The sequence below is a fragment of the Neopsephotus bourkii genome, unplaced genomic scaffold (assembly GCF_033783945.1).
Source record: "Neopsephotus bourkii isolate Nb327-2 ecotype Australia unplaced genomic scaffold, CSIRO-AGI_Nbou_v1 NB_335, whole genome shotgun sequence".
NCBI lineage: Eukaryota > Metazoa > Chordata > Aves > Psittaciformes > Psittacidae > Neopsephotus > Neopsephotus bourkii.
The window spans coordinates 927,306-940,189 of NW_026900841.1; the positions used below are offsets into that span (position 1 = coordinate 927,306).

Here is a 12,884-nt window from a genome sequence, read left to right on the forward strand (position 1 = left end):
TAAAGCCAACACAGTACTTTCTTACCATTTTTGCAGACAGGACAACACTGTTCTGGTTCATAGACTGGGTTGACACACTCGGGAACTGCGCAGTCTGCTACAACACAGTGAACTTCATTGCTGGGCTCGCAGCGACACCATTCGCATGGCGAGGGCTAGGAACAAATCTAAAATTAGCCTATTTCCTCCTGTAGCTCACAAGTTTGCAACATTTCTATCTTGTCATAAGATAAACACATTAGCGTTCAATACCTCTTGACTGCATTCATTCATCATGGGTAATACAAATTAACCTATAGGACAAAATAGCAACACCTCAAATAGGCAACTGGAACATCAGACAAACCAGCGAACAGGATACTTGTTTTCTCAGAGCAGGTGTGGGGTGTTTTAGCTTTCATGAGGTTCTTTTGTCAAAAAGACTCAGTGGAAACCACTAGATCATCCCTCTGCTCTAACCCACTTGTTGCTACCTTACATATTTGGCTGGGAGCGCAGTTGGATTTTTGGAAGATCATGAGTGGTGGCTCATCCCAGGACAGGAGGACAGGGCAATTTTCCAGATGATAGAATTACAGAACAGTTTGGGTTGGAAAGGACCTTAAGATCATCCAGTTCCAACACCCTGCCATGGGCAGGGACATCTTCCACTAGAGCAGGGTTGTTCCAAGCCTTGTCCAACCTATTTAAACACTTCCAGGGATGGGCCATACTCATATCTCATGTAGACCGCCATTGCCAGAAAACCCCAAGCTGCTGGAAAGGTGCTGTCTGGGTGGCCTGCCCATTTGCCAACCTCTCAGTGTGCTTACACTCCCACTTTTCAGAACAGAGGAGAATAGTGTTGCTCTTGGAGGGGCAAAACCATTTTATTCTGTGCTTGTGCAGTACCTGTATCAGGGGTCTGTAAGCACTCCCATAACATAACCATTAGATCTGGTGCTGGCTCCAGTTCTGCCTGTTTCAGCCAGGTTTGTGAGCAACTGCCTCATACAGAATATGTAAAGAGCTTGAATAATTCTGCTGAATAATTAAGAGCTTGAATAATTCTGCTGAAGTCAGGGAGTTCTGGATTAAAACACCCAGCTAAACGGTTCTATTTCAGCTCCACCAATTCAAACAGGAATCTCTATCCACCTCTGAGTAACAGAATTGTCACGCTCTCACCCTTTGAAAAGCTATGGAAATCTGCTGAAAAATGTAAAGGTCAGTTTCTTAAGGTTCACAGTGTCTTACGTGTGTGCAAGTGTGAAGAAAGGATGACAACTGAGCTGAGAAAGGAGAATAAGAGGAGAATCTGAAAGGAAAATCACTTCCTTTCAGTACCTGTGCGTTCAATACACAATTCCCAATTGTTCAGCAACTGTGGGTCGATTACTGACACTTAATGTTAGTGATAAAGAAAATGTGGGTATTGAAAAAATCTTTCTGTTGCATTGATGGGAATCTGCAGAAATGAGAATTCCTTTCCCTATATATATTAAAATAAAGAGATGCAAAGGAAAGAAGAATTCATCCTCATGTGTTTCATATGCCAGTGATGGGTCACTCATTTCTACGAGACAGATACATGTGAACTCTGGTTCTGGCAGGTAAAAAGCTTTTCAGTTTGCCTCTAAGAAGCTCCGTGTGTCTTGAGTAAAATAATTTATTCCCAGGAAATTCATTTCTACCTTAAAATGCACTAATTGAAGCTTCCCTCGCTTTGTCTCAGCGTCTGCAGTCTATAATGCCCATCACCCCTCATTTGCTCACAGCTTTGGCAATTTAGATAAAATCAGCACTCCTCCAGCAAGGGAAGAAGTCTGTGGAGGTGGAATTCCTCTCTCTAATTATCTTTCCTCATTCAATCCTGCTTTGATTTCTGTCTAAAGCACCAGGAATCTAAATTCATTTGACTGACATTTCTTATTCAAGGCTATTTAATAAGAAGAAACAATACAAAAGAAAATAGAACTATTTGCTGAGGGATCAATAAGAAAATTGCTGCTTTGTTTTTACTCATCTTAATCACTAATTATATGGAGCAGTAGAACTAGATCTTGTGATTTGCAGAGGCTTTCACTGATGTATCCTTCAGGACTTGTCCCCATCTTCACTACTATAGTGGCTGCAATGCTAAGAAATACATGATGCATTTCCAGGACTGCAGCCCATCTACGGCTTAAAGATGATCAGCACAAGTAGAAGATGCCCCTGAATGACTCTGCAACTGAGTAAATGAGACATGACATTCACATCTTTTGCTTTTGCGTTGTTGGTGTAACATGAAAATGACACTGTAATAGACCATGATGTTGCTTGACACTGAAAGCAGCTTTTCAAGAGGGAAGAGCTGCACACAACTGAAGAAGGAAAGCACACCTCCATGGTACAAGCAATAAGCAGCAAACAAAAAGTCTGCTCTAGCAGAACAAGAAGACTCTTCTCAGCCACCTCCTCTTCCCCATCTTATCAAGGTCAAGCTACTTGGTCTTGCCTCCAAGATCTTCCTCTATCTGACCATTCTGCTCACTTGCCACAGTGCCCATTACCATGGCTCTTACCCAGCCCTCACCTCCATGGGTGGCTCCAGCCTTCCTGACCACTTAGTTTATAAATGCCTCAGACGTGCAAACATCTGAGTCCCTTTTCAAAAGGACTTTACCCCAAGCAAACTGATTGAGCATCTTTTTACTGTGGACTCAGCTATTAATTTCCCTGCAGCTACCCTTCTTTTGGAACAATTATGGGACATTGGCCAAGAAAGTCCTCTATTTATTTATGTAACCAGGACACAGACCAAGCAGCAAATGACAAACTGGGAATTAGTGAAAGGTGTCCCAAAGTTTTGTTTCCTGACTCATTGTTTAAAGATTCATCCCCCATGGAAAAGTGGTGGTTTACACTTTTGTAGCCACTGAAGTTCAAATGCTGGGTGACAACAGTTCCTGAGAAGAAACTCTCACCCCTACTGAAAACCAAAGTCAAAAAACCATGAAGGTTTTCTGAAGTGCAAAGCAAGGAGGGCACAGAGGCTACGCCATTCCCACACAGACAGTGCAAACACTTTAATGGTGTCTCTAAAACTGATATTCTGGAAGAAGTAGTAAGATTAAAGGATAATAAAAAGCTTGGACCATAAGATGATTTATTCACTGCACCTGTCCAAGGCAGAATAATCTCTTAGAAGATTCTCTAGGGAAGGATTTGTTAGGAAGGATTTGAAGAGATGTTGGTGCAGACATTCCTCTCACCATGAACCTAAGGGAAGGATGTTCACAGTACCCAGCCATAACATGAATACATGTCCACACAATTGCATGGTCCCTTACTGTTCAAGGTGTATTTTAAGAAATAAACCTATCATTAAAACCCAAGGCACAAACTAAGTCCTTTTGTAGAAGGTATCACTACAGCATTTTGACTTGGGAAAACTGGTGCAAAGCACTTGAAACTCCTTTTACCCAATTTTTACTTACAACAGGGGAGAGAGCACTAACCCTTGGAACTAGTGAGGAAATACTTTCTTTGATGTTTTCAGAGTAGGGTCCTATTGTGGTTAAGTTGGTGAGAAGGAGATACGTATTCAAGGGCTTTTGAGAGCAGATCAAGTGGGACAGAGAGCACAAAGGACATTCTTAGTCTCACCACTGATGGTGATTCACCTCTCCTTTGGTCAGTTGCTTCAAAGAGACTAAAATAAGCACAAGGATGTGGACCCTGAACACCCTTGTTTATAGCCACACCTAAGATCACAGCTCAGCTTCTGTTTCTCTTCTGTTCTATTGATCTCAAGGAGGGCTGTGACCCCAGGTTTGGCTGGGAGGTCAGGGTCACTCCCTGCTTCTACCTGGGCACGGCCCCATCCTGCACAGCAGGGTGACCAGAGGAAAGAGCCAGGACTCAACTGGTTGTGCGGCTGGAAAACCTTAGTCTCAGCTGCTGTCAAATGGGAAACATCTGCAATCAGCAGAGTTTGTTAATGAAGAAGGAAGGAAGGAAAATTAAAATAGAGAATAGAGAATAACGCATGGCTAATAAAGATTTTATGTGCATGAACACATAATGACAAACTTGACAGATAATATAAACAAACAAATGAAAAAGGCAGCAAAGGAAACAGAAAGAAAACCAAGATACACCTGGAGCAGGGGAAGTGAGATGTGGGTACCCTATCTCCTCATCTTCACTTTCATGCCCATACAAGCTCCCCACCATTTTTATCCTCTTTCTGGAAGCAAATGCCAGCACATGTCAGAATTATGACTGCTGAGATCATCCAGCTACTCCTCACAGTGACAAGGGAATCCCTCTCTTACGGAGCTGGGCACTACATGTGTCTTCCTTTAGTCAGCTGCTAGGTTTCACAGAACCACAGAAATACTACAGCTCTTAGAGATCCACACTTGAGGGCTTCAGCAGGACCTCAAGTCACCCAGATGGACTGCTGGACAAACAGAGATCCTATGATCAAACAATTATTCCAGAAAATAGCCTAAACCCCTCATTCTTTCCTTCTACCAGAGGGAGGTGGAGAAAAGCAAATGGAAAACTGAATTAAAAACTCAGATGCAAAACCTACTTTTATGCTTTTCTACAGCTAAAGAGATCTGAATCAAACATTTCTTTAGACCAAGGCAGCTGGTACAATCACAGAAACAATTTTAGGCAAGATCTTGCAAGAAGCTTACTGTATCTGAGCCATCTTATTTGTCACAGAAATCTTCTTGTCCAAAACACTAAACTTCACCCTTGGCTTCCATAACTACAGCACCCTAAGCCACCACTCTGCTTCCCGAAACTTGTGCAAGACTCTTCTATAACATACAGATTGCCTTGCAAAAGCTTATTACTGAGTAGTAAGTATTCTTCCTGAGTGAATGGAGGAAGAATATATATGTATATAACATTAGACTGCAGCCCCCCTCTTCCCTGACGCCAATAAGGATTCCTCTGTCTGCATGTCTGCTTGTCACTTACTCTTAGCTGCTTCTACACAAACATCTCTAGAGAGGTGCAAAGGAAGTGATTTACCTAAGACAAACAAAAAGCTCTGAAAATGACACCTGACTGATACTTTTTCTTTACCTGTTTGCTCTGTCAATCAGAAGCAATTTTCCTCAGTTTTCACTTTGCTGTCATATTCACCAGGCTAACTGCTGCTGCTTCCAAGCTCACTCATTTCAGTCCTGTATGTGGGCTATCACCCAGCTCAGGAGAGATCCCAGACCATGTTTTAAGGCTGCAGTCTCCTGCAATCAGCTGTGATTAATTCAGCTGGCTTCTCTCAGACTTGGGGTTAGATGCTCATACTGCTCCAGGAGCTGGGAAAATGGTGTCCATTTTCCAGGCAGCCTTCTGAGAGCAAAGTGTTACCTGGCACATAAGTATTTCAAGAGCTGGTGGATCTTGTGTAGTCTAACAGACTATTCACAGACCTGTAACTCCTTCAGACTTCCCACTATGTATTTAGATGCCAGCTCCCCATTTCCTCCAGGCGTGTTTAGCGCAGCCATCTCCTGAGACTCTGAACCTCTCCTCACGTTTTCAAAAGGAGACTGAATTGTGCGGTATTTTCTTCATACCTGAGTTTTCAGCCTCATGGAAGGAGGTCTACATCTTTTCTGGAGCTAGCACCCAGGCTGCTCAATAGCCCTGTAGTAATCTATTCTGAGATACGGTTAGCAGAATTTATTGGGCTGCTCTCTTCCCTCTGCTTTCTATACTTTCCAGCTAAGCCTGAAGAGGGTATTTGTACAAGAATGTCCCATAATCACACTTGAAGACCTCATCTCATTGACAAGGTCCCATGAAGTGGTCACTTAAGGACCATGTCCTCATGCTGTCTGCACAATAGTCCTTTATCAGTTATAAGCAGCTACTAGCAAACAGCTACAGAGCAATACACACTTTACAACTATTGTATCACAAATACTTGACATTTCTTCTGAGGAAGGAAATTGTAAAGCTTCACGTAAGTGCTTACAACCATCTAATCACGTTACAATAGACATAGTAGAAGACAATCTAAGTATTTCCCCTGAATTGAACTGACCTGCTATCGGGACCTGTGATGCTCTTCACAGTCAAATAGGTATTTACAATATGGGCAGAACAACTGGAGGAATCTACTTGGTTGACTGGAATTTTAAGTGTTTATAACCAGGAAATTAAGCCAGTGGGCTTGCTTTCTGAGCCACGTGGAAACCTAAGCAGCCATCAACTAGAGCAAATGCAGAGCAGACACCACTCACTGCAAAACTCATCAGCATGTTAGCTTCCAACTCCTTTAAATGAGATGCCATCATCTCCATCTCTGCTGATGTCAAGGTGGTTTTGAATGCAATAGATCTAACCCGGTACTTCTGCATGCACTTGTCAGTACCTTGCACATACTTGTCAGTATCCAGATCCACCAGCTGTATCCACATGCATGTCCTTCCTACGTGTCCCTGGGAAGGACTGGATATGTCCCATCCCCTGTCACTGCTGGACTCCAAGGGAAAGAAAGCTAAACACCATCACTGCTGACAGTCTCTCCATCTCCTAATTTTCAAGAGACTGTGGGCCAGCACTCATGTCACACTCAGCCTCCCCTCTCAGACAGGCTCATCTGACAGTGTTCTGCTCTATGCAGAGAAAACAGTGGGAAAAGCAAAGCCATGTAAAGTGAACTCTGTCAAATTGGGCACTTACACATTAAGGGTAGCTGTAACTTTTAATGACAGTAAGGAAAATGGCAATTCTGATGGAAACGATTTTTGCAGCTACAGGTTCAGGTGGTGAATTTATTGGCAGGAAGCAAAAGAGGGAAGAAAGCTAAAAATGACCTGATGAATAAAATGGGAGGCAAAAACAATTTCTGCATTATGGCTGAGGTGGAAGTCATAAACCAAGGGAGATGAATAAAAAAGAAACCAGGATAGCATTCATCAAAGATATTCCTGAAGTCAAAATTAGAATCATTTTGATTGTTACTGAAATTGCCTGTGATCTCAGCCAGGTTAGCAAGAGATTGCAGGGAAGTTCAGGGAAAGCTTTTAACTGAGAAATTCTGCAGGTGCCGAACTACAGAGAACGGGTTAGCTAGTGAGTGCCGCCTCAAGAGGAGATTGACATCAGCCCATTTCTCTTCTGGGCTGATCACTTTGCTATTAGCATAAATAATAAGTGCATAGCATATTAGCATAAATAAGTGCATAAATAACCATCTAAATTGTGTTAAAAGTCTGCTAAATGGCTCTATTTTTTGTGCATTCGTGTGTGTGCCAATACAAAAACTTGCACCAGCAAAAATTTCACTCATTTTCATCATTTACTTAAAATACAAGTCATCCATCCAGACAGTGGAGACATGGCATCAATTATGCTACAGGATCTGTAATGACTTGGGTTTTCCATAGGTGGAAAGTTGCCCAAATAAATGATCTGGTGAGTGATTATAGACAAGTGCAGTCACAGAAAACGCCACCAGGCTGCAAATGATTTTGCAACAGGAAAAAAATACTGAGTCATTAGATAATTTATTTGCAGTGAAAAACTGGAGCTGTATCCTACTTACATAGAGCACTAGCAATACAAATGAACTGTGCCACCCCAAAATTAAAAAATGCTTGCACCATCCTGCAGATCGGCTGAAACAAGGAACTGGCTTCCAAGAAGCAGCATTAAGTGGATGCTGAGATCCCGTATTTCTAAGGGAGCTCCCAACATGCACACAAACATTACTAATGTAAGACTGAAATGAAATGACAAATCTCTCACTCAATGGAAAGGATGAGAGAGAAATACATGTTAATGAAAACCTTTTCTAGAAATGGTGACTCCATCCTATACTCAAAGCAGCCCCACCAAAAGGAGGTTGAAGATGACTTGCCTATTTTCTTAGCCTACAGATGCTGCAGCTTTCCAACCAAAGCTTGATTTTAGTTACCCCTAACTGCTGCTTGTTTCTTCACAGGTACCAGAGTCTTCCCAGCAGGCTGGTGACCAGGCTTGGATTCTGGAGATAGAAAGGCATAAAGATGCTATAATCTCCTGCATTAATGTATCCCTCTCCTCCCCTCATCTCCAGACCATGCCTGTCCATACCTGGAAACAAAATGACTCCTGCCATCCTTTTGTAGAAATTCCTGGGGAGCTACTACAGATCAGTAAGCCAGATGAGGGAGAGAAGCACAGATGTGCCCCACTGTGAGTATCCTGGGCCCACATCTGATGATTCAGGATTGTGATGGCAGTGAGAGCTTTGTGGTCATGTGTTTGTTGCTATGTGGCACACAACTTTATGGGTTTAAAAGGCTCCTGGAACCACTTCTGGATCTGGAGAGTGACTCTTCCATTAGCTGATGAGAGAGAGACAACCTTGAGCTGAGCCCTGGCCCTTTTTCCACAGGAGCTGTGCACCTGCAGTCTTGTGGTTGCTCTTCTCTCCTGAGAGCAGCAGTGGAGCTCTCTGTAACAACATGACATTGCACTTCTTTCATCAGAACACTCTCTTTGTTTTGATATATGTCTCACTTTATTCGTTACTATAGTTGCACCTCACCTACCCTGGGGGGCTGAGGGGACTGGAGTTCTCTATTACTTTGGTGATAATTTTTATAACTCTATTTCAATAGTTTTTTAGTTCAGACATGCCCGGTGCACAGGGAACAAAACTCCTTTTGAAAGGTTAGGGGTATGACAGATGGGACCGTGGCTCCAGTGTGCAAAGAGCAGACCTATTTGGACACAGACAAAATGCTTGTGTGTGATTCACATTTGTTAAGCTCCTTTTAATATCAATAGGGAAAGTGAGCCCAGCTGGCAGCTTCAGCTGATGGTTGTTGGGCCGAACTGAAGGTAATCTTTAGAATCAGTCTGCTCTGTCTGAAGACAAGCTCCATGTCCCCAAGCAGCTCAGGCAGCTGGGAATGATCATGCTGGTGCATGGGTGACTCCTGGCTGGGTCACTGCAGTCCAGGGCAGGTGTGAGCTCCTCTTGCTGTAGGCACCACACTGCAGGTTTAAGTGCTGTATCACATTCAGCCTCAGCAATTCACACAGTTTTGCACCTTTTGTGTTCTAAGGGAAGGCTAATCATAAGGGTCCCACACCCCTTGTACTGCAGTAGGAGCTACTGCATCCTACTGACACACCAATATGCTCCCTCCTTCCCCCTGAAAGTAGCAGCTCCTTCCTGGATGCTTTGCTCTCATTCACCTCTGCTGAGCTCAGGATTTCCTCCAGCATGGGAGCTGAGGACAAGAGCTCACTGCTGGTCTCCATTAGCATGCTCTGTTGTTGCCTCACCTTTATCTCCTCCCAAGGAAATACATTGGCTGGAACCAAGTCTATGTCAAAGGAGCAGTCAGGAGCCGACTTGCTTTCCTCCGTTACATTGCTGAGGTTACAAGAGCTCAAGGGTGCTAAGCACCCACGATTACGTCCACACACACACATCCCCTTCTCCTTTGTTGTCTCCAGGCACTGCTTCAAAGTCCCGTCCTGGCTAGCAATGAGGTGTGTTTGTATCAGTGGGTTAACATCATGTATCTGACTGAGCTTGTGCTGCTGGTTTCCTTTGCTCCTGGGCTTCAACACTGGTCCTGTTTTCACTGCATGTCGAGAGGTGGGAGAGGGGCAAACACATCACATCAAACTCTGCCTTGCTCCTGGTTGCTTCATCTCTCTCATTCTTCATTGTCTGTACTTTTTTGAAAGCCTAGCCCGAGTTTTTATTTTCTGGCAGCTGGCAAGGCAGATTAGGCTTCATGGGAGCCCCCTTGGGCAAATTCTTACCACAGGTCAGCATCATACAAACTACATAAAGGAGAATCAAAGTGGTACCAAACTTCACACCAGTGGAATATCCTAATGGGCCACTTGTGATTCATGAAGCTGCAGCAGTTCATAGCAATGGAGAACCTGCCCCACAGAATAAAGCAGCTCTTTACTAGCTGGCACTACGCCTGCCACTTATATCCAGTTCCCATTGTTTAAACTCTCAGGAGAGAAGCCACAGCAGAGTTCAGGAGGTTTCTGTCCCTCAGGGGATGCTACTATATTTGGTTATGAGCACAAGCTGGGAAGGATATGAGATGAAAACAGGTTTGAATAGGTTATCTGTGATGAGCTGGAGTCTGCTAACACAGGGAGTACACTGGCTTAACCATCAGAAAGTTTTCCTGCCTGGGCTGACCACAGTTAACAGACTGCGAGACTCCTTGCTTTGAGGAGCTGCTTCAAGCCCTAATGCTCCTTGAAGCTTAACCATTTTATTATAATTCCCAAAGAACTACCTCTGAACTGCAACACAGAATGAAGATTACAGAAGCCTCATGCTACTTGTATTTTTATTTTGCAGCTAGACTAGGCATTGCTCACTACATGGCTTATCTAATTATATTCTTAAAACTAGTAACTAGGGTAATTAGCTAACTGAGCATTATTTTTTACGAATGCAATTCTGCATAAAGCACATTCCAGCAGCAACAAACGCACACTGCACTTCCCCTTGCTCTGGTAGAAATGGGTTTCTAACAAACTTCTCACCAATGACCTGTCAGCATTTCAGTGGATGAAATTGTTCACAATCACAAGCTGATTGTGGACCTCAGACCCAACAGCCCTACAGAAACATCTTGGGTGACACAGATGGACACAGCTCAGGAAAGCCAAGGGATGAGTGCTTCTTCCCCTGGTCCCACTGAGCATTGTCAGGCACAATAATAAAGCCTCAGACTTGATTTCACCACTCCTGGAAGGAGCTGGTAACAGTTGCATGTCCTACACATCCCATTTTCTTCACAGACCTCTTCACCGGCTGTGCAGAGGTATCTCCTCTCTTTCAGCAGCTCCCTGGATAGCCCCCAGTTCTGGAAGCGAGCACAGCGGATGAGCTATTTCCTGAAGTGGAAGCCCAGCCACAGTTTTGGCGGTACAAATGTTGGGCACAGGTTAATTCCTGTGTCATATTTACTGGAAAAATACCAACCCCTTGGGCTTGCACGTACAGGCCAAATGCTGCACTGCTCTCCTGCACCAGTGCACTGTAATTAAAACACAGGAGCTTGTGCTTAATTCCTGGTGATTCTGAATCATGCTAAAGTGCAAGTTTTGGGTCTCATCTATTTCAGTGGGGAGGTCTGAGACAGTGTGTGTGTGTGTGGCACAGCTGGCACCACTGAGCTCTGAGCTTTTGGGGCCTCCATGTGTTACTGTGATCTGGGGAAAACAACAGCATGGATTCTTGGTAGCAAAATTCTGAGTACAGCCCATCTTCTTTCCCCTATCATAGTAATATAGCTGTGCATAATGTAATATATATGTTAAAGAGTGAGTAGCTAAGTACATAACAGAATTTAAGAAATAGGTATCACTATAGATCAATGTGACATACGTATCAATTTTAGTATGTTTTCTTGATACAAGTTATGACAGAAATACAGTAAGTCAGTAATTTCAGATTCCTTTGCATAGACATTGTCACTGTAATTTTGCCAGGAGGGAGATAATAAATCATACTTTTCCATCTGACTGATGTTCTGTTTCCCCTGTCTGATTTCAATGACTGTGCGTTATCTTCAGAGCTGGCATTGTTCATGGCTCCTTTTATTAAAGCACAGGCACGTTATTGAAATTTCTTTTGTATTATGATTTTCTAGCCGTACGTGAAATTGCAGCACACGCAAGGAGAAGAAGAAGCAAAGAAGAAGACTCATTAGTTTGAGTCATAGTAGAAAAAAAAACCTGCTGCACACATCTTGGAAAGAAAAATGCCTACATTAAAATCCTCAGGCTGGCTTGGGATAGTAATCAGTTGCTTGGAATTCATGAGTGAAGCTCTGTCTAAAAACTACCAGTAATATGGAAGACAGGTTTAGTGTACTACCATAAGGTTGTAATAGTGCTATTTTTTGCAATGATGAGCTTTGACATGATTTGAGCACTTTCCAAGATTCAGGAAAGTCAACACCCCTGTAACAGAGGAGAAAACTTAGTGAAGAACCTTCCATTTCTCTCTACTTTGTCTTTCTAGCAGCCTAGTGAAGCTCCTCGGATTTAAGGTGCTGTATCTCTGTCCTCTCACGCTGATGCAAACCACAGTATCCACAGTCCAGACCTGCAGCTGGACAGTTGAACAGGGATGAAGGGCTCTCAGAGCAGCCTCTGCACCACACCAGCTGATCGATGGTTACACACTTCACCCCATCACCCTCCCTTTCAACCTAGGGCTGCAACAAACTCTTGTTTTCCCCCTAACAGCATCATCCCATCAGCAATGCTTTGGGAACGTCCCAAGTGTTTCATTCATCTTTGATAAGGCTGCACTCCAAAGCTGGGTAACTAGTGGTCAGAGCCAGGCTGTAGTTTGCACCACTTAATTTCTATTTCTGGCATGGTTCTGGGGCTGGAAAATCACTTCTTGATTTCATTGCCTCCTTTTCTCCAGCAGCAGAATGGACACACTGCATTTCATGGACTGAGAGATGCTGAGATAGCAGCTGAATACACTCCTCTATGTGCTAATGCCTTTTGATGAGAGGTCTTACTTTGTTAAGTTATATTGAGATAATTGCATTAATAAAACATTTTTAAAGAGCATTAACAAAGGAGAAGGAGGTGCCACTCTTCTGAAGAAACAGTTCCCATAATGCTGAGAATTAGTATATGATAATGCTATGCTTATATAGTCCCTCATTTATTTTGGATTCCGATTATATCCCAAGATCCCTGCTAGAGCTGGGATCCCTACTGTGCAAAGTGCTGCTCAAGAAGACATAAAGTCTACTACATACAGAAGCCCTAGCTGAAGGATTACAGATGATTTGTAGACAAAACAAAGCAATGAACTTAAGATATACTGGCAGAAAACACAGGAAAGAAAAATAAAGTAGAACTCCAGCAGTGAAATCCTG

At 43.3% G+C, this 12,884-nt stretch overlaps 1 protein-coding gene across 3 annotated transcripts in view; it reads right to left on the reverse strand.

Moving 5' to 3' along the window:
- VWC2L (von Willebrand factor C domain containing 2 like) overlaps nt 1-12,884 on the reverse strand; it is a 52,326-nt gene that overhangs the window by 30,599 nt on the left and 8,843 nt on the right. For 2 of the 3 annotated variants that reach the window (XM_061348076.1, XM_061348077.1), the window contains exon 3: nt 26-155. The exons of the other annotated variant lie outside the window; for it this stretch is intronic. In XM_061348076.1, coding sequence (XP_061204060.1) covers nt 26-155 — 130 coding nt within the window. The remainder of the gene's footprint in view (nt 1-25; nt 156-12,884) is intronic. 3 annotated transcript variants of the gene reach the window in all.